This window comes from Typopeltis vanoorti, chromosome 10 (assembly GCF_054136105.1).
Source record: "Typopeltis vanoorti isolate ZY-2024b chromosome 10, IOZ_Tvanoo_1.0, whole genome shotgun sequence".
Lineage (NCBI taxonomy): Eukaryota > Metazoa > Arthropoda > Arachnida > Uropygi > Thelyphonidae > Typopeltis > Typopeltis vanoorti.
In genome coordinates this window covers 18,292,410-18,316,971 of record NC_143558.1, presented here as the reverse complement: position 1 = coordinate 18,316,971, position 24,562 = coordinate 18,292,410, and the positions used below count along the sequence as shown (strand labels likewise).

Sequence of the window (24,562 nt, the reverse complement as noted above, 5' to 3'; positions counted from 1 at the left end):
AGGTTGCGATTCCAAACAAGTGGGATTCCGATCTTTCCTATACATGTGGAGTACTTAAGGATGAAAGCTATATAACTGAGAGGAGACCTCCACATAGCCTTCAAAGGAATGCGGAGAACCGACCAGGGCTTCTGACCTAATGTCCAATCCTCACCTTCTCATGGTGCACCCTATTAGGTATCTACCTAGATACTGAATGGACGAGGATGAGCTGGCAATTTGTGATTTAGCCGACCAGATTGTAATCTTATTGGCTTAAACCAAAATTTCAAATGATGGTACAACATGACAGAATTTCATGCCTGCTGGGGTGTTGCCCGGTTAAACAAAGCCCCTATTGTTTTCGCCAGGGAACCAGGGCAAACAGCGAAAAGTCAGCTACTGGAACAAATCCTAAAACTTACCCCAACTCAACATTACCAGAGTTCAAGATCGGTACTATCAACATAAGAAGCCTGAATGGCAAAGAAATGGAGCTAGCTGAGGAATTGATTAAGTACCAGATCGACATAAATCAACAAATGACTCAAACAAAAAAGACAAAATCTGGTGATATCTTTCTGAGCAATAAATACAAAATGTTATATTCAGGCAATGACAATCAAGGAAAAGAAGGAGTAGCCATAGTATTCAATATTAATTATGAGGCTAATCTTCTTGAATGGCAAGCAGTCTCAAGTAGAGTGATGTGGGCAAATATGAGAATGGGGAACTGGACAATGAGACTTATTTGTGCCTATGGTCCCACAGAAGGTTCTACTAAGGTAGAAAGAAGTGGAGGAATTTTTTGATTCTTTATAAAAAGCAACGGACACAATGAAAAAGGAAAAGTTGGTCCTTGTTGGGGATCTAAATAGCAGAGTAGGAAATGATTGTCAGACATGCAAAAATAATTTGGTAAAATTTGGAGAAAAGAGCAAAGCAAATAACAATGGCAAATACCTGTTGGATTTCTGCTGAGGACATGGACTGAGTATTACTAACACCATGTTCCAACATAAAAATCTGCACAAATTCACATGGAGAGAAGAGACAAGGAATAAGAAAAGTCTCATTGACTAAGTTATTGTTGATAGTGATGTTTTCTCCCTGGTGCAGGACACCAGAGTGTACAGAGGATTTGAAATTGGAAGTGATCACTATTTAGTCTTGAGCAGGATAAAATTGAATTTCATATTGAAAAGAATAACATGTAAGAAAGTTTTAAAGCGAATAAAAGTTGAGCAGCTCTCTCATGTTAACTGTAAACTAAAATACACAAAGATTATTGAAGAAAAAATGAAAGATCTGAGAACAATAACCAAACCTTGGAGATTCAGTGGCAAGCCTTGAAGAAAACTCTGATTGTTCAGTCAGAGAGGCATGTGGTGAGGTTGTGTGCAAGGATAGAAAAATCAGAACTCCATGGTGGACACAGAAAGTTAAAGAGGCAGTGAAGGAAAATAAGAAAGCATATCAAAAGTTCCTGGCATATAAGTCAGCTTGTGCTCTTAGAGAATACAGAGACAAATGTAAGAAAACTAAACATTGTGTAAAACTGGCTAAACAAAAGTCATGGGAGGACTTTAGCAAGAACATTAAAAATAAATATCAAGAAGGTGGCAAGATATTCTGGAGGTTAATGAAGAAATTCAGAAATGGAGGAAAGAGTGCTGTAAAAGGAGTTAGAGATGATAAAGGTGACATGAAAACTGGAGAAAAAGATATCCTTGAAGTATGGAGTAATTACTTTGAAAAACTGCGAAATGAAACAAGCAGTGATGACAGCACAGTGGTAAAAAAACACTGACTAGACATGCAGTCAGGATTACATATCCATACTTGAAGTAGAAAAAGCCATCAAAGGCTTGAAATGTGGAAAGGCAAGAGGAATAGATGATATTCAACCAGAAATGCTGAAGTATGGAGGTATAAAAGTTGTACAGTGGCTGCACTGCATAGTTCAGAGTGCTTGGACAGAGGGAAGAATTTTTGATGATTGAAGTAGAGCTCTCATAGTACCCATATATAAAAGGGAAATAAAACTGAATGTGAGAATTACAGAGGTATTTCCCTACTGAGTGTTCCTGGCAAGATCTATGCAAGTATACTTGAGAAACGGTTGAGAAGAATTGTGGAAGAAAAGCTTGGTGAAGAACAAGCTGGATTCAGGTCAAATAGAGGCTGTCAGGATCAGATCTTCACTTTACGACAGATAGTCCAGAAAGCATGGGAATATAACAAAGATCTGTATTTACGTTTTGTCGATCTGGAAAAGGCATATGACAAGGTTCCAAGAGAGAAGTTATTTAATACACTACAGTTATATGGTGTCAATGGGACATTATATCAAGCGATACTTAGTCTTTATTTGAGTTGTAAGTCAGCAGTTAAAATTGAAGGAAGTACACGATGGTGGTTTAATGTTAAATCTGGTGTCAGACAAGGATGTATATTATCCCCTCTGTTATTCATTATCTATATGGATCACATTATGAAGGAAAGTGGTATTAAACCTGATATCAAAATTGGTGATGTTAATGTCAGCTCTTTGCTTTATGCAGATGAAGTTATACTTCTAAATAAATCTGGTACAAGTCTGCAAGATTCTCTGACTAAATTGAATAGCTGTTGTAATAGATACGGTATGAAGGTCAGCAATAAAAAAACAATGAAAATAGGCAGAATCATTGAAAATGTCAACTGTGTTGTGAATGGAGAACCTGTGGAACAAGTAAAACATTTCAGCTACTTAAGCATGATTTTTAGTGAAGATGGTAAAATAACTATGGAAATACACAACAGAATCAACAAAGCTGGTATGGTAGGCAGTCAACTGAATAAATTTATACGGAATAAGATGGAATTAGCCAAAACACTAAATTAGCTGTATACAAGACAGTATTCAAACCAGTTTTAACTTATGGAGTTAATCTGAGAGCTGGGTCAAAAGTAAAACATTTGACCAAAGACCAGAGACTGCAGATATGAAAGTCCTGAGAAAGATTAGGGGCATGAACGGATGGCATCAGTTCATGTTAAATTAAATAAATATCATATTAAAAACGAGGATATTAGGAAAGAATTTGATATTGTCAGCATCGAGGAATGCATTAGCAGAGCTAATCTCAGGCGTTATGGTCACTTGAGCAGAATGGTAGGGGATAAGATTAGCAGAACAAGTGTTCTCTACCTGGTTGGCAGGAAAAAGACCCAGAGGAAGACCAATATATTGGTGGATTGATACAGTAAAAAGTGCCTTAGAAGATAGAAATATAAGATCTGATAATATTGGAGTCTTGACATTTAATAGACTGATTTTGAAGAAAATTGTAGATAGGAAGTTAGTAATGATGTAAATTTTTCATGTAGTACTATCATAATATCCTGTCAGGAATTTGATGATGACGACCTATACATGCTTGGAAACTACTTTTATTTCTTCAGGTGCAAGAAAAGACATGCAGATTTCATGTTTACAAAGAAATCTACTTACACTGTCTTGGTGTTATAAATATTTCAATTCTTTGAAGATATTTCATAATATGCAAATTATGATACTTTAATGATGATAATAATAATAATTTTAAAATAAATAAATAAAAATAAATCCACTAATACCTTTTATTCCCCTATAGGGAGTATGTATAGGCTGTTTTTAGCTGTCTGACTTTTGGAAACAATCACAGATAACTGGTCCAAGACTGTCTCTATCTAATTATACATAGTATCCAGTGAAGAGAGGTGGTTGGCAAGTGCTGCCATTTCTTGGTCCTTTTTCCCCAAATTGGCGGGGGGGAACCTGTTTGCCCGTGCCGGAGATAAGCTTACTTGGAAGCCGGTTGAATAAGGCTAAGAAAAAGTTCTTCTAGTAAGCAACTAAAATTGAACTTAGGTCACCATTCTTTGGACAGCCACTCTTCCCCTGAGATAATACACCACTCATACACCACCACTCTTTCACTGAGATAATTTAGTGATAATAGTAATAAGTAATTAATAAAAATATTTTTATGACCAAGAGTTTTTTGCTCTCCAGGTTTCTGCTTGCTCTCTGATGAGAATCTGATGAGAGCTGTTTTGGGATTCAAAACAGTTCTCAGTTTTTTGCTTATGTAAAATGACTTCCTGAAGATTCATTTTAGAGAAATTATGGACTCTATAGCTGTGTTAGAAATAATTTTCATTTCCCGATCTTTCGACTTTCATATTAAGTTTGTCATCTGGAGTATACACATATGTATACAGAGACAAGGTATATTACATCTCACACAGTATGCTAAAGAGACATTGATTTGATCAACAGTTATTCTACTGCCCTGACATCTAGTGAAAAATTAGATTAAATTGAATTAAAATAAATGAAATAAAATAAAATAAAATAATTATATCAAAGCTATATATTTTTAAGAAAGCATGAGGGAAACCTTTTTTCTATAGATAGTTTTATTACAGCAAAATTGATGTCCTAATTTAACATGAGAATTGTTATATTAGATTTAAGATCCTGGATTACCTATAGTCCTATTTATAATTAACTCTTAGGGAGAAATGTTATGTGGATAGAATATGTGCCTTCCATATTCTTGAAATTTTTACACCATCATTATTGTTAAGATTAAGGTTATTGATAAGAATTTCACAGGCCACCTTAAATTTACATTCATACCACATTTTGGTATGACGTAAACAACAGGTACTTTTCCAATCTATTCTATGGAAAGTATTCAGGGCATGATCAGACAGGCTAGTTTCACCATAGTTATTACATTTAATGTTCCATTTATGTTCCTTTTGTCTGTTAGGAATTGTGCATCCTGTTTCTCCTATATAGAGCAAATTACAAGTGCAGTGAATACAGTATACTCCAGGGTGAGCCAATGGAGGCAGTGGATCCTTGGACGAGTCAAGAGTAAATTTTTTTTTAATTTTGCAGGAAGTTTAAAGATGGCTTTAAGGTTGTATTTCTGTAGTATTCCGTTTATTTTATCATCATAGTTATTAAATTTAATGTGCCTTTTATGTTCCTTTTGTCTGATAGGAATTATGCATCCTGCTTCTCTTATATTAAAATTATTATTTCTAACATAGTTGTAGTCCATAATTTGTCTAAAATGAATGCTGATCACCGTGTAACACTAAAGGAAAAGAAACTTCCTGAAGGTGCTGTCAGCCACCATAGAGACAGCAAAACATGTCAAGAAATACATCTAGTGTTAATAGAAAATGGTTATGAGTTAAAACCTGTTTATTAAGTTAGGTTTCATTTATGCTAACAATGTCAGAAAAAGGCAGTTTCCAATGGTAAACACCACAACCTCAGTTCAGCAATGTTAGAAATATTCATTTTGAATGTTTCTAGCATCGGTGAACAAATATAACAGTCAGGCATTAGTCTTATAGATATCTCACTCTCACATCCTCCAAACTTTGCCAGAGCTTTTCTCTATTTGTATAAGTGTGCTCTCAAAATCTTCAATGCCATCCAACCATTCAGTCACTCACTTATGTGTTATTTAAACCGAAATATTTCACTCCAACTCTTCTTGCGCTGAGTTTTCATAACTACTTGAACTAGCCAGTAATTACTCTAATTGCTTAATGCCAAACTCATTCAAATTAATCATAAGAACTAAACTTGCCTTAAAATACAAAATAAAATCATATAACAGCAATATGCACAAAATGTCTTTTTTATTTGTTCTGTGGTAATTCATTCCATTTGCTGAAATAGTCCCTACATAGAAAATCAGTGAGAAAATGATTAAAAATAAATAAAGCTCTTGATGAATAAAGGAAAAATAATCATTTATAAAAACTTATGAAATTCAATAAGTAGTCTGACTTACAGAATACTTCCTAAAAATATAACAAAATATAACATAATAACAGAAATAGCTACATTAGTTAATAGTTCAAATACCAAAACAATATTATTACTGAAGTATTGTAATTGAAGGCACATAATAATAGATGCAAACTGGGGAGAATAGTTAGTTACTCTTAAATTTTGTTGATTAATGTTTGCAAACACAATTTCAGTTTGATTCATTTGCAAACAAATTATAGAAAAATAGCAATCCCATTTAGATTGTTAGACTGACTATTATCATTTGTCATTTTATCTCTGGTTAGGTTACCTGACAAATGATGAGGAAAATCTGGTTTTAATATTCATTAAAGGTTATTTGTATTGAACGCTGAAATGTATTTGACGAAATATATGAATAAATTGAGTAACTTAATAGTAATTTAAGCAACTGCCACATAATTCACCTGTCATAATGCCAAAGATATTAAATTTTAGTGATATATGAAAATGGTATATTTTCATATTCTAAAACAACAATGTATATTTGTTACATTATGTTACACTTTTAAAATAGTATTTATGTATTATACTAAAAATTATTGATTATAAATTATGTATTTATTTATAAATAGAAGTTGGAGTTGCTGGAGGTGAACCTAGAAGTGTGATGTCAGGTGGAACATCGCGAGGATGGTTGTTAGATGTAGCAGTAGTGTTATGGAGAAGAATGTTGGGTTCCTTAGGAGATATTAACGTAATTGCAGAACCTACAATTCATGCTCAAGTACTCAAACATTTAGTAGATTTCACTGATACGCTGATAAAGGTATGGCATCAGAATTTTCATTCAATAATTTCATATTATACAATAATTGCAAGTTAAAACATTCATTTTAATAGCTGTAAGCAGTTTTGTTTGGCCACCACAAAGAGACACTAGTGGCTGTTTGTAATGGCCAAAAACTGCTTATTTTTTGAGCAAAAAATATAGAACATCAGTAAGAAAACAAGTGACAAATTGAGCAAGATCATTCTAATATCTACACTTTAGATATATTAATCTACGATGGTTGTTTGAAAAGTTTGATAAAAAAATAATTTAAACTCATTGTTTTTAAAAAAATCACCCCTTTATTTCTCAACGTAGTCTCCAGCGAATCTCCATGCAATACCTTCTCCTTATTTCCAATTTCTCACACTTTCATACTTCCTCATTCACTTTTTTTTTTTTTTCATTTTCCTTCCTGCTGTACCACACGACAATCATTTCTCCAGTTTCTCTAGCACTCGTTTTGTTCTGTGAAGGATGCTGCATAAATGTGCTACTTCTCTCCATACTGTCACATCATCATCCACATTACTTTCAGCTATTTCTTTCATGCCTTCATTCTGTTTCACATACTTGCATTCATTACTTCCACAATCTCCAGAACAGTTTTGCTATCTTCCTTTGCATCATTAGTACTCGTAACGTCATTTTCCCACCTTCCGCATGACTCACATTTATTGTACTTGCACATGAAACATTTATGACACATAGACTTCGCATACACTTCGTCGTACAAAATCCCTCATATTAAATCATGCAAAATCCCTTTGTCATCATTTCCCTTGTACCTATTGGTCATATGAGAGAGAAAGCATTCTAAATAATATCCCGTATTAAATTTCTGAAACAAACACATATACTCGGCTTTAAAGTCTAAAGTAATATATAACCAAAATATAATTCCTTTCACTTCCTGATAGTTACTAAAATTACTAATATTCACTAAAATAAAAGAACTTCAACTCCCAGTTTGCCATCTCTCTAACCACATCAGTTTTTTGCAGTGCCATCTCATCAATATAATACAGTTAATTGTATGTGAATCATAATTTTGTTTATAACAAATAAAATTAATTAAAAAATAATAATAATACTGCTACTTCTATACATGTATCTGAGTAATGACATAAAGCAATTAAATTCGAAATGACTGAATGCAGTTGTCAGTAACATTTCAATAGCTATTATAGTGAGCAAAAGCATTCTTTCAACTCCTGTGCTATAATAAACTTTTCTTTTTAGTTCTCTCAAGTTTTTTGTAAGAAGAATGAATTGTAATTTCGATGTCATATCAGTGTTTGATTCATGTTACAACTTCAGTGGGATCTCACAACTTCTGTTGACTTAGAAACTCGGAGTTTCTTGGCGAATTTCAACATAGGCATGGGGGTCATTTTCTGTATAGAGATTACTAGTTTAATACACTATTTTTGGTTGCCAGAGTGGATTGTGTCTCTACTCCCCATTTCTTTTTTTTAAAGGCTCTGGTTTGAATCCTACTGTCACATAAATGTTTTTGAATGTCTTTAGGTAGTAGATGATTTTCACTTACTGATATAAAAACTCTGCCATTTGAAGGACAAAAGTTGCAAAAAGACAGTTTTTGGTCTGTAGAGCAGGATGTCCAGAATGTCTAATGAGTAACCCACTAACCCTTCAATGTATTGATTGGCACTTAATGAAGCTTCTGAGTAATATGTAATGTATTAAATAACCTTCTTGATATTTAATTATGTGGACACTCTACTTTTTTTGCAGTGTATAACAATTGCTAATGTTTTGGCTTGTCTATACATTGAAACAAATTGAACTTAATGGTGTTTTAAGTCAAATCAAGATTTATCTTCAAAAATCATCTTCATAATAAAAACTATATTTTGAGTATGCATGCAGTTTGTGCTACTTATGTAATGTATTAAATATGGACATTATTTAATTTGGAATTTTTAGGTACGTGATAACATCGGGGTTTCTGTAGATAATCAAAGTAGTCCTCCACCACCAGAATTTATACCTCCTTTGCATTTAATTACACCATGGCTGTTCCAGGTAATGTTATGACTTTGTTTGTTTGTAAGATATGCTAATAGACCTTCAGCAAATATTGCTTCAAAATATTACTTTTACTAGTATATTTATGCTTTCAATTTTCTTTAATTGTATTCCTATAATAATTATTTAATTATTATATTATTATTATTATGTAATTGATATAATATTAACTTTTACATTCGTTTTAGAAATTATGGGCTTTACAACCGTGTTATAAATAACTATTTTAATTCCCCAGTGTTTCGACCTTCATATTAAGGTCATCATATGGAGTATATACAAATATACAAGAACAAGCTGAGTTACATTTCACACAGTAAGCTAAAGAAACGATGATTTGATCATCATGGATGTTACGGTTATTCTACTGGCATGACCTCTAGTGAAAATAAAAATAAAAAATAAAAAAATTAAAAAAAAAATACAGATAAAATTACAAATTAATTAATCATTTAGAAACTACATCAAAGCTAAATCCTATTTAAGATAAATGAGAGAAACATTCTCTCTTATAGATAGTTTTCTTACAGTAACAATGATGTCTTATTTTTAACATTTTGTGTATTTTTGGTAGACCGTAAATTCTCAGGGAACAAGCATAGTGCGGAAGTAATTTTTTGACTGTATCTTCAGGCCATGTAGTAATTGATTTAAGTAGTTTCTCTGTTTTCTTTTTTATTCTATTTGTTGAGTCATAGTTAACAAGTTGGTAGTTAACATAAATCAATTACTACATGGCTCAAAGATACAGTCAAAAATTACTTCTACACTACATTTGTTCCCCGAGAATTTACAGTCTACCAAAAATACACAAACAAAACACACTACTCTGACCAATAGTCGAAGGTATAGATAGCCCGAATTATCACCTAGCCAAGAAATTAGCGGTAAACTCAAGGAGTTGGTAGGTCATTCCCCCTCCTATATTAGAAACACACAGTACTTCATAAACATGATCAAAGTCATTACATTAGAAAAAAATGATTTATTAGTAAGTTTTGACATCTCTGTCCTCTTTATGAATATCCCAATCAATGACACAGTCCTTCTTTTACAGAACAAATTCCCCCCAGATATAATGGTGCTGTTTGTGCATGTATTATGTTCTGGTTATTTTGGATAGCAAAACGCTTTCTACCTACAAAAAGAAGGCACAGCCATGGGCTCGCCATTATCCCCAATTACTAACTTTTATGTGGGACATTTTGAGCAACATGCTCTAGATTCCTCTCCTTTAAAACCCAAAGTCTGGCTTAGATACGTTGACAATGTTTTCATGATCTGGCCCCATGGGCGCCAGACACTTTACTTATCCACCTAAACAAACAAGACAAATGCATACAGTTCACAATTGAGATTGAAAAACAGAACACACTTCCGTTTCTAGATACACTTGCCACACGTCTTCCTTCTGGTAGTCTTTCCTTCACTGTTTACTGGAAATTTACATACTGGCCAATATATACAAATAAACTCCTACCACCACCACCCAACCCAAAAACTAGGTGTCATTAATACTCTAAAATACAGGGCTTTGAAGATCTGCTCCAATGAACAAGTGCTGAAAGATGAATTTAAAGTTATCAGCAATACTTTTCTAAAAAAATGGTTACAGCCAAAACACTATTAACAAAATTCTCTACAAGACCTCAATAAAAAACAAAGATAAGCCTGACTACAATAAAACTATAACTATTCCGTACATTAAAGTGACATCAGCTAAATAATAAACAGAATACTACAGAAATGCAACCTCAAAACCACTTTTAAACCTCCTGCAAAATTAAAAAGCTTAATCAACTCATCCAAAGACCCACTCCCTCTGCTGGCCCACTCTGGAGTATACCATATTTATTGCATCTGTAATCTACCATATATAGGGGAAACAGGACGCACGATTCTTATCAGACAAAAGGAACATAAACGACACATTAAATATAACTATGGTGAGGCTAGCCTTTCTGATCATGCCCTGAATACTTTACATAGAATTGACTGGAAAAGCACCAGTTGTTTACATCACACCAAAACATGGTATGAATGCAAATTTAAGGAAGCCTGTGAGATTCTTATCAACTACCCCCAATCTGAACAATAATGATGGCCTAAAAATCCCAAGCATATGGAAGGCACATATTCTACCCACAGAACCTTTCTCCCCAAGAATTAACTATAAACAGGACTATAGATAATCCAGAATCCTAAATTTAATATAACAATTGTAATGTTAAAAATAAGACATCATTGTTACTGTAAGAAAACTATCTATAAGAAAGAATGTTTCTCTCATGTTATCTTAAATAGAATTTAGCTTTGATGTAGTTTCTAAATAATTAATTCATTTGTAATTTTATCTGTATTTTATTTTTATTTTTTAATTTTTTTGCTAGAGGTCATGCCAGTAGAATAACCATAACAGGCTTGGTGATCAAATCATTCTTTCTTTAGCTTACTGTGTGAAATGTAATTCAGCTTGTCCTTGTATATTTGTATATACTCCATATGATGACCTTAATATGAAGGTCGAAATGTCGGGAAATTTAAATAGTTATTTATAACACGGTTGTAAAGTCCGTAATTTCTAAAAGGAATGGTGATCACCATGCAACACTAAAAGAAAGGATTAACTTTTACATATTTGTCACGTAAGACCATTCCATAATAGGTTTTCCACAGAATATTGATATGCTGCCATCCTGCTTATTCCAAAATTGTTTAATGGTTACTAAAGTAAATAGTAACTTGACTGGGCTCTGACTCTGCATTATTTTGGTTTAAAATATCAAAGGCATGGTATGGAGAGAAATTTGTTACCTCTTCCCTTTTCTATAAATAACTGCCTACATTATTTGAAGGTTTATTGTAGAAGGGTTTACTGGTTTGGTTGGCCAAGTGAGTAGCACATCCACTGTCCAACCAACATTCTATGGGTTCAAATCCTGCCATGGGCATGGATGTTTGTGATTGTATCTGGATGAGAGATGAATTTCATTGCATGGTTGGAAACCACCACCACTCTTATTGGAGGCCTGAAGTGACTTGAAGAAGTTCCATGTTCATTCTCTAGAGCAGTTTTTGAATTGTGTGTGTGTGTGTGTGTGTTTTAAGAAATAAACAATTTAGTGCAAAGAAGCAATAATAAAATAAAACAATTGAAAAAAATTGATTATTAGCATAGTATAATGCAAAATCCAAGCTTTATTATATGTTGTTAAGAGCTGGATGTTTGGCGAAGTAGAAAATTTTGTGAAGGAATTTGTATTTGCAAATCTGAGAATGGCTGTTATAACTCTGTTCTTGTCTTATATAATATAGAATTGAGTGAGATGGGATGCATATAACATTGATGCAACTTATGAAAAGCTAAATATATATATATATTTTTTTCAAGAGCATTCAAAAAGTGAGAAAACAAACATCCTCTACAGTGTAACAAAAAACAAGGAATGATTTTACATGAGCATGCAATTAATTTTTTTCCTTGTTCCTTCCTATTTTCATATTTGCCTTTTTATTCCTGATTTTCATACCACATTTGTTAGAACAGTCATTCAGCTTTAAATCAAGAGTTGAATATCTGCATTGTATTTATTTAATTTATTACAATATCACCTGCATAAAATAAGAAATATGGATCAGCATGTGGTGATTTGAATGATAGCAACCCAAGAATCAGAAGCCAGCATAATAGTGAATGCATGCTTTCCATTGTTTAAAAACAAGGGATGATTTTACATCAAGTTTGTCTTCATTAATTTATCATAATACACTCATCTCTACTAGTAGTATATAGCAACCCAACAACCAGAAGCCAGCATAGTAGCGAATGCATGCTTTCCATTGTTTAATCATGTTGAAATATTTTTACTAGAATTGTTAACTGTTATTACTTGTTTTCTAGTTTTTTAGTTTATTCATGTAATTATTCTGATGAAGTGAAACAAGAATTTTCATGAAACTGGTCAAGAAAATAAAAAATAGTTTCTTATTCAATGTGATTTTTTTGTAGAAAAATACCAGAAAACATATTCGTATTAGGTTCTTACCCATTGATTAAGATTTCCACAACCAGTTGAATTCTGTAACTGTAAATATGCAGAAATTTTATCCGGTGACATCTGGTTGCCAAATGGGCGTTAACTTGCACAGACTTAGCTGGTGTGTGAATAAGATTCTTAGATAATCTATCATATAGCCTGATCACTGTTACTTTCAAATGAACATATTAGAAAGTCTGATTTATTAATTTTCTTTGGTTAGCTCTTTTATTTCTCTCATATCCTTATGTTAAAGTTGGTGTGAATGCCATCTTGTATGTAGAACCTTTGTTACTCTGACTAATTTCTCTCTTATTATGATAGAGATGATGATGTGTACATATAAATGTACACATTACTCTTGCTTATATTGGAATAAGTATAGGATGTTATTTTTAGACAATATGATTAGGAAAGGAAGGAGTAGTGATAGCATTCAACACCGAACATGAAGATAAACTTCTTAATTTGGAAGGCAGTTTTTAGTTAGTGGGCAAACTTCAAAATGGAGAAATGGTATAGCAATTTCAGAAGTATCTAAAATAAGGAGAATGAAATTGTTGCATTCATTGAATTCATCTGCCCAAAAATTGTTGGAATGAGCAAGAAGTGGTTGGATGAGGAACACATCCTGACAAGAATACAGATGGGGATATGATGTTTGTTGTGAAGACAGACGAGTCAGAAAATGAAGATGAGTCCTATTGATGGTAACAGAGGAGTTTTGTCCATTCAAGGTGAAGATACAAAGGGCAAAGAGTGGCATTGATTTTAAACAATATGATGTTAGTGAGAAGTGGATTGAATGAAATACACTAGTGTCCAAAACCTAAGGACGAACACTGTTTTGAGGATTACAACGACTAATGATTTCAAGTAGAAAGTGGGTACACATTCAAATTTTCGAATCTCATTGAAGGGGGGTTACATGGCAGCACTCAACAGGGCAAAAGGCTGTGCTAAGCAAATTGTATTTGAAGTAACCTCTTTTTGTGAAAGAATAAAGTTGCAAACTTGGATGTCTTTTAATGTCTCATCATCTAGATAATTTCACATGGGGAAGAATTATTAGAAAGCTTAAAGAAGGCTGCAGAATTATAGTTATTGCCAGAGAGTTTGGAATCTGACATAGCATTATATCCAACTCTGGACAGCATTGGAAACCAATGGCATGTGTTCCAGACCTTTGCTAAGAGGACTCTCTGACTCTACCACAGAGCATTAAATTAAAACAGATTTTATGGTGATAACAGCAAAACATAATCAATGTCCCACTGCAGGTCAGCTTGCAAGGTGGCTCCATTCAAGCACAGGTATGTGGATATCTCAACAAACTGTGGCAAGGTGTATAGGTCTACATGTCTGCGACAAGTAGACCTATACACCTGAAGGTCTGTGGTAGCATCCCTTTATTCACAAATTTTTTTCAGTGGTGTTGTATCCATAAAAATTGGACAAGACACCGATGGACTAATATACTCTTCACTGATGAATCATTTTATCTTTCCTCCAATTCTAGTCGACAAATGATTTGGCATGAAAGTAGTACTGCTTACCACCATGAGCATGTTCTTGAAAGGATAGATATGGCATTTTTGGGATCACGGGGAAGGCATTATGCTTAATGGATGCTCTGAGCTACAAGTGCTGGAAAAAGGGACCATGCCTGGTGAACAACAATATTGCAACAAAGTTCGTCATTATCATGTTCGATTGTTCTGTGGTGCTCTAGGTGAAGAATTAATTTTTATGCATGATATTGCCACACCACATCATACAGAAGCAGTGTAGATACTTCTGAAGACTGAGGATAATAATCAAATCGAGTGGCCAGCATTCTCCCCAGATCTCAACCCGTAGAATACGTTTGATACACAATAGGGAAACGCACGTTCCCAAAATTCCCCTCCAGAATACAAATAAGGCCTTGTTCTGAAGGAGGAGTGGGCCAGTTAGCTTCAACAGCTCCTGAATCACTTTGATGCATAGCATGGTACAACACTGTGGGAGCTGCATTTGGGATGGACATATTCCATAACTGAAATGTGTCTCCACAGTTTTCTATAAGCACTGCACATTAATTCCTTAACTACGTTCTTAGGAAATTAAAAACTTTTGCCAAAAACATATTTCAATTTAATTTGTACAAAATTTATTATTATTATCACAGGCAACTATAAGAAGTCCCTAGACTCATCGAGGGAGGCCCTAAACATCATGTCAAGAACAACTATTCAACATCCACACGGTATCTATCATACTTTACCTTGAACTCATTCACAGTCATGGCACCCACAACAGGCTCTGGCAACTTATTCCACTCATTCACCACTCTCCAAGTAAAAAACCTAGTTCTAAAACCCTTGCTAACCACACTCTTGCCCGGTTTCCATGGATGGCCCCTGGTCCTCCCACCACCAGTCCTATTCTGAAAAATATCCTTTGAATTAATCTTATGGAAACCCTTCAGTAATTTGAATGTCTCAATCATATCACCCATTTTCCTCCTATCAACCAATTTCTGCAACCCACAAATCTTCAACCTGTTCTCATAAAGTTTATTCCATACACCTGCTATCATCTTGGTCACTCGCCTCTGGATTATCTCCACCTCCTCCCCATCAAGAAGAAACCCTGGCACCCAGATCTGGGCACAGTAGTCAAGATGGGGTCTTATCAAGGCTCGATACAGAGGAACAATAATTTGCTTGTCTCTGTTCATCAAAGTATTCTTCAGTAACCAAGTGATTTGATGAGCTGATTTAGCCACTTTTGCAAATTGGTGGAACTGTCGACAGAACCCTGACGACACTTCCACCAATGTGGTATACTGCTGCTAATCTTTTCAGCCCAAAATGCATAACCTTACACTTTGCCACATTAAATTGACATCCATTCTCCTTAACCCAGTCCTCCAATCTATCCAAATCATCCTGCAAAATTTTGACATCATGTGCTTTCACTATTGGTCTACCCAACTTTGCATCATCAGCAAACAAACGAATAGTTCCTCTCAGATCCTTTCCTATATCGTTAATGAACAAATTAAATAGTAGTGGTCCAAGAACAGAACCCTGCAGCACATCACTAGTCACAGGTTGTCTTTTGGACTCTACCCATGAATAAACTACTCTCTGATATCTCTCTGTCAACCACCCTCCTATCCATCTCACCAACCCTATATCCATCCCCATATGCTGCAGTTTACTAATTAGAATTCCATGTGGTATCCTGTCAAAGGCCTTAGCAAGGTACCTTAGCAACCAGTAGTATCACTGTATACCCATTACCTTTATCCAGTTCAGCCGTCACTGTGTTATAAAACATGAGCAAGTTAGTGAGGCATGATCTACACAAAACCATTATGTCACACATACAGTATCCCAATTTTCATCTATCCATTCCTGTATTTTTCTCTTCACTACTTTCTCCAAAACCTTCACGACGACTTCTGATATGCTGATCGGTCGATAATTTGCAACAGCAGTCTTGGAACCTCCTTTATGCAGTGGAACTATTTTCCGCTCTTTCCTCCCCCTCGGGACTAACCCAGACCCAAGACACAAATTAAACAAAATGGTCAAGGGCACTGATAATTCTTTAGCCGCTTCATGTAAGACCCGAGCTGGTATACCATTGAATCCCACAGATGTATTTATTCACATTAAGGTTTTGTAATATACTATTCACCTCCATTTCATTCACCTCAATTCTCGTATAAGTTATTGGTTTCTTCATTCCTGCAATATCACCACCTGGATGATATTCTCTTGCAATGTGCTCGCTCAGTAATTCCACTATATCAACTGATTCAGTTACCTCCCTACCATCGGCATTCTTTAAAATCATTCTGCTGTATACATTTTTTCTTTTACTTGCAGCATATCAAAAAAACTTTTTGGGATTCTCTTTAGCTTGCGTGGCTAATTTCCTTTCATAATTCACTTTTGATTTTCTTACCACACTCGTTACCCTTCTGGCCTGTGCTTTATGCTGTTCATGGGCCTGTAGGTCACCTTTCTCTTTAAATTCCCTCCACAGTTGTTTCTTTTTTTGCAGCTCAAGCTTAATGGTGTTATTCATCCATTTAACCCCTACTTGATTTACTATCCAGGCTCTAGGTATACAGTCAGCCATTGCCTCATGCAAATACTTCTTAACCGCCTCCCATGCACTATCAACATCTAGCCCTTGCAGTTTTACATGCCATGGCACTGAACCAATCAAACTCCTAAACTTGTCATACTTACCAGCCTGATAATTCCACATGTACCTTTTCTTAATTGACCAGACATTTAGCTACCTTCCAGGTCACCTTATGATCACTCTCACATATTTGATCACATATTGAATATGACCACGTTGGTGGCAATGTGGTCATATTCAATACAGTCAAATTCTCAGATGCAATTACTACGTCAAGCACTCTCAGACCCCTAGTATATTCTATTACATACTGTCTCAGGTAGTTATCCCTTAATAACTGCATAAAATCCAATTCCTTCCTCCCATGTGTCCTCTCCTCCTTCCAATCAATGTTACCATAGTTGAAATCTCCCATAATAATTACCCTCCTTCTACTCATTGCGTCTATTTGTCTATTCATACTATCTCCACCATCTATTCCATCACCTGGTCTATAGCACCACCCAACTGTGTATTTTGTTCCACTAGTCCCAATCTCACACCAAATAGCCTGAAATTCTATTTGGTGTGAGAAATATTACATCAATTCTCCTTGGCTGCAGTTCATCAGCTATCATCAATAACACTCCTCTCCCCGTTCTTTTCTCTCTGTCCCTCCTAAACACACTTCGCATTCTATCCCACTAGCTATATCATCTTCTGTCAGCCATGTCTCACTAATGCCAATAACCTGTGTCCAGGAAGAGCCAACCAAGGCCAAAAATTCTTCCTTCTTGTTCCTAATACTCCTGGCATTAGTATACACGAAGTGCAGAAGCCTGTTAGTCCCACTCCTATCTTGATGCCTTATACTAACTATCCCATTCTGATTTGTTGTCCTTTGTACTAGCTCAGGCATATTATACACATTCTTACACTCAACTGCCTCACTGATATCTGCACATACACTTTCTCCCCACCCCACCCCCAATAGCTCTAGTTTCCCTGATTCTGCACACCCACTTTCACTTCATTCAGCAACACTTTTTCCAGTCTCCGCACACCAAATCCATTCAAATGCAAACCAAAAATTTATAACACTTTTTTGTGTAATATAATTTATTAGTATGCTTGGCAACACATTTTTTCACATTCGGTTGTAGTCTTCATATACAGGTAAAAATGTAGTGGTTCACTTGAGTTTGCTATAAACCTTCTGATGTGGAGGGCAGTGAAAAAGAAATGTATAGGCAAATTAGCCTGGAAAATAAGAAAAGTTTGATCATTATGAGTGACTTTAATTATGGCAATATAGATTGGAATGAAGAGATGGCATCCAGAGACAAAGAGAATGAATTTTGGGGGTTTGATGTACCTTAGGTAGTATGTAACAGTTGGCATAGGATGATCAAGGATTGTGCTATCTCTTACATACTGTTATAATGATTTGATCACCTTATCAGAAAAGATTATAAATGAAGTATCAAATCTTCCTCCAGTTGGTGAATGTTATTATGAAGTGATTACTTGGGTGGTGGCCAGCCATATCAGGACTTATGTAAGGAAGGAAAATACATGGAGTGATGAGGCTAATGATTATGACAAACTAAGGAAATGGCTTACACAGAATGAGGAATTGAATAGGTCAGTGCTGCTTGGGCCTTACTCAGGAACTTTCCATCAGAGGTAGTATCTCGTAATGTATTTCAAAAGTATGGAAGTTAAATAAATCCGATGTAAAATGGACTACTGCAGAGGTAAAGGATGCATTATGGAGGCAGCACAAGATGAGTGACAAATTAGTTGCTTGAGTAATACAGAGAGCAAACAAAAAAGGTGACTTATTTAATAAATGTAGCAAAAAAGTGCAGCATGAGCAGTAGTGAGCTAATGATGTCCTGAAGAGTTTTTTTTTTTTTTTTTTTTTTTAATACATGGGCAGTAGAAGATAGAATGATATTGGATAAGGATAGTGATAGAATGATAATCACTGAGAAAGATATTGTAGAGACGTTAATGAGCAATTCATTAAGGTGTTTAATCCATGTGAATATATCATAATGCAGAACTACAGATCTGTGGTAGGGGAGAGCCACTAATGGCAATTCAGCAGGAAGCAGCTATGTTAGGAATTGAGTCGACTTGATGTCAGTAAGGCTGTAAGACTTGATGGTATTTCACCATGTGTATATCACAACAACAGATCCACCTTATCTCTTTAACATAAGTTCTTTAAAGATTGTATATAAGTTAGTAATGGCCAAGATTCAGAATTGGGGTTCGACAGGAGCATTCTATTTGATTGATAGTTTGGGTTTGCTAAAGAAAGATCATATTTTAGCAGTATATTTATTACAACAGTTTGACATTTGCATTGGACAAAGGAGAGGAGATGCATGCACAGGGGTATATTTAAATATTTCAAAGGCCTTTGATAAATTTCCACATGACAAACTGGTAATTAAATTGGATCAGATCATGTTAGATAGTTGATTAATGTCCTGAATTGGAGATTGGTTGTCTAATAGACACTGGTGTGCTGAAACCAGCTGGCATGAGCTGAATAAACTGCCAGTGGCTATAAACTATAGAGTGGCACTCAGTTCAATCCACAACAGCTAGTTGCATTTGGATGATATGCTTGTATATGGTGACCTGGAAAATTCAGCTGGGATGCACTTATTTCAGCACCCTTTGTGCTTCTGTTCCTCTGCTTTCCCTGTGCAGGGAAGGTGACCAAGGAAAGGGTAGGGATTGTTTTCTCTAGCAGTTTTACAGGAATATTATTTTTCAGAAAACATATTCTTAGCTTACCCAGGATGTTCCCATTCTCAACTTTTAGAACCTATTATTTCCTAACATTAATTACCTAACCTAAAAGAAGAATCAGCCCAGGCAAAATTAAGTGATTGTTTGGTGATAATAGAATTTGTTTATACTGTGGTGGGTTTTTAATTCTCACAAGGGAGAACTCACCTTTTTAAAGTGAGCCAATCATAGAAAATTTACCAGCATATCCTTGCTAACAGGTATCAGCAAGTTGTGTATGGAGAAGCGGTATTCCAGAAAATGAAAGTTACTAGTGCTGTGCCACAAAGATTGTTTTGGGGCTGTTGCTGTTTAACTTGTATGATGTTCATGATGTTGATTTGAATGGTAATATGCAACTGTTTGTAGATGATGCGAAGTCGGGAAAACTATGAGGGGATAGAGCAGATTGTTGTAACTATGCAGGTGGTCTTGAATAGACTGGCCAAATTTGGCAATAAATGGAGTTACCAGTTCAGTGTTGCAAACTGTAAGGTTTTAAACTTCGTAAAGCATAGATGGAATGCAGAGTATACAGTTGGTGGGGAGATCTTGGTGGAGGTGGAAGAGATGACGGATCTAGGATGATGGACAAGGACCTGAGGTTTCAGGTATACAGTTTCTGGAATTGTGAGGCCTGCACATCAGATTATGGCAATGGTGTGGGGAACATTAATGTGTAGAAATAAGGATGTTCTCATTCCATTATAGAAGGTTTTGGTCAGGCCACATATGGACTATTGTGTTCAGATTTGGTTACCTGGTTTTCAAAAGGATGAAGTGATATTGGAAAATGATCATTTAAGGTAGTTGATGGTCTTGCTGGTCTCTGCAACATTGAGCATGAGGACAGATTAAGGAATACAATTTGCAGAGTCTAGATAGAATAGGGGGAATTATGATTGAGGCATATCCCATAATACAAAGCAGTTGATGTGAAATCATTAGCCTCTATATACAAATAGTCCTAGTTTAACCAAGTGAAAAAAACTGTCAGCATCTATATCTCATCCAGAGTATTTTAATAATAAGGTGATACACCTTTTCACTACTTGTATATGAGAAATATGACTTCTACATTACTTCACCTTTTCTTCTGGGTCTGGCTCCCTCTGATATTAATGCTCATCATTGGGTTTGCTTACTTTTTAGGGAGTAGAAAGGTTCTACTTGGTGGCAAGTTTTTGCCTGTCTCTGAATGGAATGACCACTGAGTTTCCTATCCTGGAATGACTCGGATCAAGAGGAATGAGTTTAGTAATGATCCTTTAGCATCACTCAGATTTAGAGTAATCTTGTAGATCACTCAGATTTTATGGAGAGATATCCCTGCACTTGAACATACCTCAGTATTGTCAAAAGGTCTGGGTAGTGGGGCCCCTTCCCATAATTCATAGCATTATACACTTCCAAAAAATGAGCAGGCTTTGTATATTAGTTGACTTCATATCAATTGCACTAAGGCAATTGATATGAAGTCATTATCCTCTATATAAAAGTAGCTCAGTCATGAAGATACTTCTCGTGCAAACTTTGTACTTAAGCTTGGATACAGGATTAGACCTAGAATATAATTTATTGGTATCTTTAATTTAATACAAATCCTTGTTATATTCCCATGATTTTGGAACTGTTTATCTTAAAGTAAAAATCTAATCCTGACAACATGTGTTGTCAAGATTAGATTTTCAGGCTGAAAAATTATGAAAGTTTCTCTTTCATAATTTTTCTTAGCATCATGTCGAGTGCACTTACACAAATTGAGTACGAGATAAGTTTATCACAGTATGCTTTTTGAAGCATTTGATGTGTTTCGGTAAACCTTTTACCAAGTTTAACACAAAAGTCAATCACAGCTCTCTGTTTGAAACTCATTTTCCAGCCGTTTGTCAAAACACACTATCACTCTTGGCATTATAACTCGGCTTCTAATGAAACAAATGCTATAAACAGTTGACACAACATTAATGAAGGTTGCCAACATTACGCTTTCAACAACAAAAAGATACAACAGGTGGTGCCACTAGTTTCTTCCATTTTCAAAAAGTTTGGTTTCATTTTGGACAGAAGTTGTACCTAATTTTTTTAAGATTAGATCCTAAACATTCAGCTGATCCTATTAAGGAGCAGTCTCATGTTTGGGAATTCAGAACTGAAACTTACGTGATAAATATATTTCATTACTGATACCTCTCCCTATAGTAAACTTCTGGGAACCACAAGACATGCTGAGAACTTGATTTATTACAGATTTTTGTCTATTTGGCTTTGGTTCAGCCTTTTATTAGAATGTTATAGTGAGAGTTTATTGTATTCACAAAATTTTAAAGTTTTTTTTTTTTTTTAAATCAAAGGCTGTCTTCAATGTAGAACAAACTAGGATAAAAACAGTCATACTAAATAATGGAATAGATAGAATTCTGTTATCATGGAATATATTAGAATCATATGCACTTAACATATGGTAGCAACATGACTTCTCAGTACTAGGAAAGATGAGCATATTCATTTCTGTTAAGATTTGGTTTAATGTAAATTTTTTTTCTCTTGCAGCTTCCTTTGTATGTCAAAACAGAAAATGGAACTTGTGAATGATGTTTGTGTTTCCACACACTCTCCAAGACCAAAGTTAGATTGCTAATAATGGATATAATATTCATATTTTTCATAACTAGGAAATCATGCATGTACCATAACTAGAATCACATTTGTACCAAATTAAAATAAAATTTATTATGCAGATATTTCATCTTATGTAAGATGAAATATCTTACATAATGTAAGACATCATCAGTACAAACAGCAAACAATAATAAGCAATTTTGAACAAACAGCAGAGTGCATACGTTAAATTGAAATCCCTCTATTTATATAGTTGCTTGTTCATGGGTTAAAACTTTAAAACTATTCTGCTGAAAATAAATTAAAATAGATTAGTTAAAAGAAGGCACAGCCATGGGCTCACCATTACCCCCCATTGCTAAGTTTTACACGAACATTTTGGGCAGCGTGCTCTAGATTCCTCTCCTTTAAAACCCAAAGTCTGGCTTAGATACGTTGACGATGTTTTCACTATATGACCCCATGGCCGCCAGACATTAGACACTTTCCTCAGCCACCTAAACAAACATCACAAACATATACAATTCTCATTGAGATTGGAAAGCAGAAGCACACTTCCTTTTCTAGATACACTTGTCACGCGTTTTCCTTTTGGCAGTCTTTCCTTTACTGTTTACTGTAAAGGAAAGACTGCCAAAAGTCTTTCCTTTGTTGGTAATTGGCCATTACCGACACATAATGGCCAATATACACACATAAATTCCTACCACCACCCAATGCAAAAACTAGGAGTCATTCATCAACATTCAAAATTCTATACAAGACCTCACTTAAAAACAAAAATAAACACGAGTACAATAAAACTGTAACCATTCCATACATTAAAGGGATATCAGACAAAATAAACAGAGTACTACAAAAATACAATCTTAAAGCCACCTTTAAACCTCCTGCAAAATTAAAGAACTTACTCAACTCATCCAAGGATCCACTCCCAACTCTGGCCCACCTTGGATTATACAGTATTCATTGCACCAGTAATTTACCCTATATAGGGGAAACAGGATGCACAATTCCTATCAGAAAAAAAGGAACATAAACGACACATTAAATATAATATGTGTGGTCAAGCTTATCTTTCTGATCATGCCTTGAACACTTTACATAGAATTGACTGAAAAAACACTTGTTGTTTACATCACATTGTTCAAACATTTATGTTCATACAAAACTTGGTATGAACGTAAATTTAAGGAGGCCTGTGAGATTCTTCAATCACCCTAATATTAACAATAATGATGGCCTAAATTTCCCAAGCATATGGAGGGCACATGTTCTACCCACTTAACCTTTCTCCCTAAGAGTTAATAATAAATAGTACCATAGATAATCCAGGATCCTAAATCTAATATAACAATTGTCATGTTAAATTAGAACATAATTTTTACTGTAACAAAGCTATCTATATGAAAGAATGTTTCTCTGATGTTCTCTTAAATAGAATATAGCTTTGATGTAGTTGATTTATTTTATTTCATTTATTTATTGTAGTTTTATTTTATTTTCACTAGAGGTCAGGGCAGTAAAATAACCATTGATCAAATCATTGTCTCTTCAGCATACTGTGTGAAACGTACTTTAGCTTGTCCCTGTATATATGAGGGTGGTCTGAAAAGTTCTTGGCCTAACAATGAAAAAACGAATTTATAATTTCAAAATTATTTTTATTTTTCAACATAATCTCCCTTAAGACAAATGCACTTATTCCAGCGATGCTCCAGCATCATTATCCTGTCCCTGTAGAGGCTCTCAGTAAGATGTACAAAATACCTCTCTACAGCTGCAATCACCTCTTGGTTCGAAGAAAAATGCTGACCAGCGAGGAAGAGTTTTAGTTTTGGGAAGAGATAGAAGCTCGAGAGAGCCAAATCTGGGAAATGGGGTGGATGTTCCAACAATTCATAGTAAAGATCCGTTAATTTTCCCCTTGCCAAAACACCTTTGTGGGCAGGTGTGTTGTCCTGATGAAAGATGATTTTTTTCTTCTGCAAACCGGGTCTTTTCTCACAAATGTTTTTTGTCTAGTCTAGTTAAAAGATCGGAATAATATTCCAAAGTTATTGTTCTACCTTTTACAAGATAATTAATAAACAAAATAACTTTAGCATCCCAAAACACAGATGCCATGACCTTTCCTGCTGGTGGAACTGACTTTGTCTTCTTTTGTGCTGAACAACTGGCTTCAGTCCACTGTTTTGACTGCTGTTTGGATTCTTGTGTGTAATGGTGAATCCAAGTCTCACCCATAGTAATAAATCGATGCACAAAATCAGTTTTATTCTTGTTAAAACGCTCCAA

The 24,562-nt window shown here is 34.9% G+C and overlaps 1 protein-coding gene across 6 annotated transcripts in view; it reads left to right on the top strand.

Moving 5' to 3' along the window:
• The window catches only part of LOC150102202 (ral GTPase-activating protein subunit alpha-1), an 800,562-nt gene that overhangs the window by 344,640 nt on the left and 431,360 nt on the right, over window positions 1-24,562 (top strand). For all 6 annotated transcript variants that reach the window (XM_090398990.1, XM_090398987.1, XM_090398991.1 and 3 more), the window contains 2 exons: window positions 6,424-6,617; window positions 8,571-8,669. In XM_090398990.1, coding sequence (XP_090255116.1) covers window positions 6,424-6,617; window positions 8,571-8,669 — 293 coding nt within the window. The remainder of the gene's footprint in view (window positions 1-6,423; window positions 6,618-8,570; window positions 8,670-24,562) is intronic.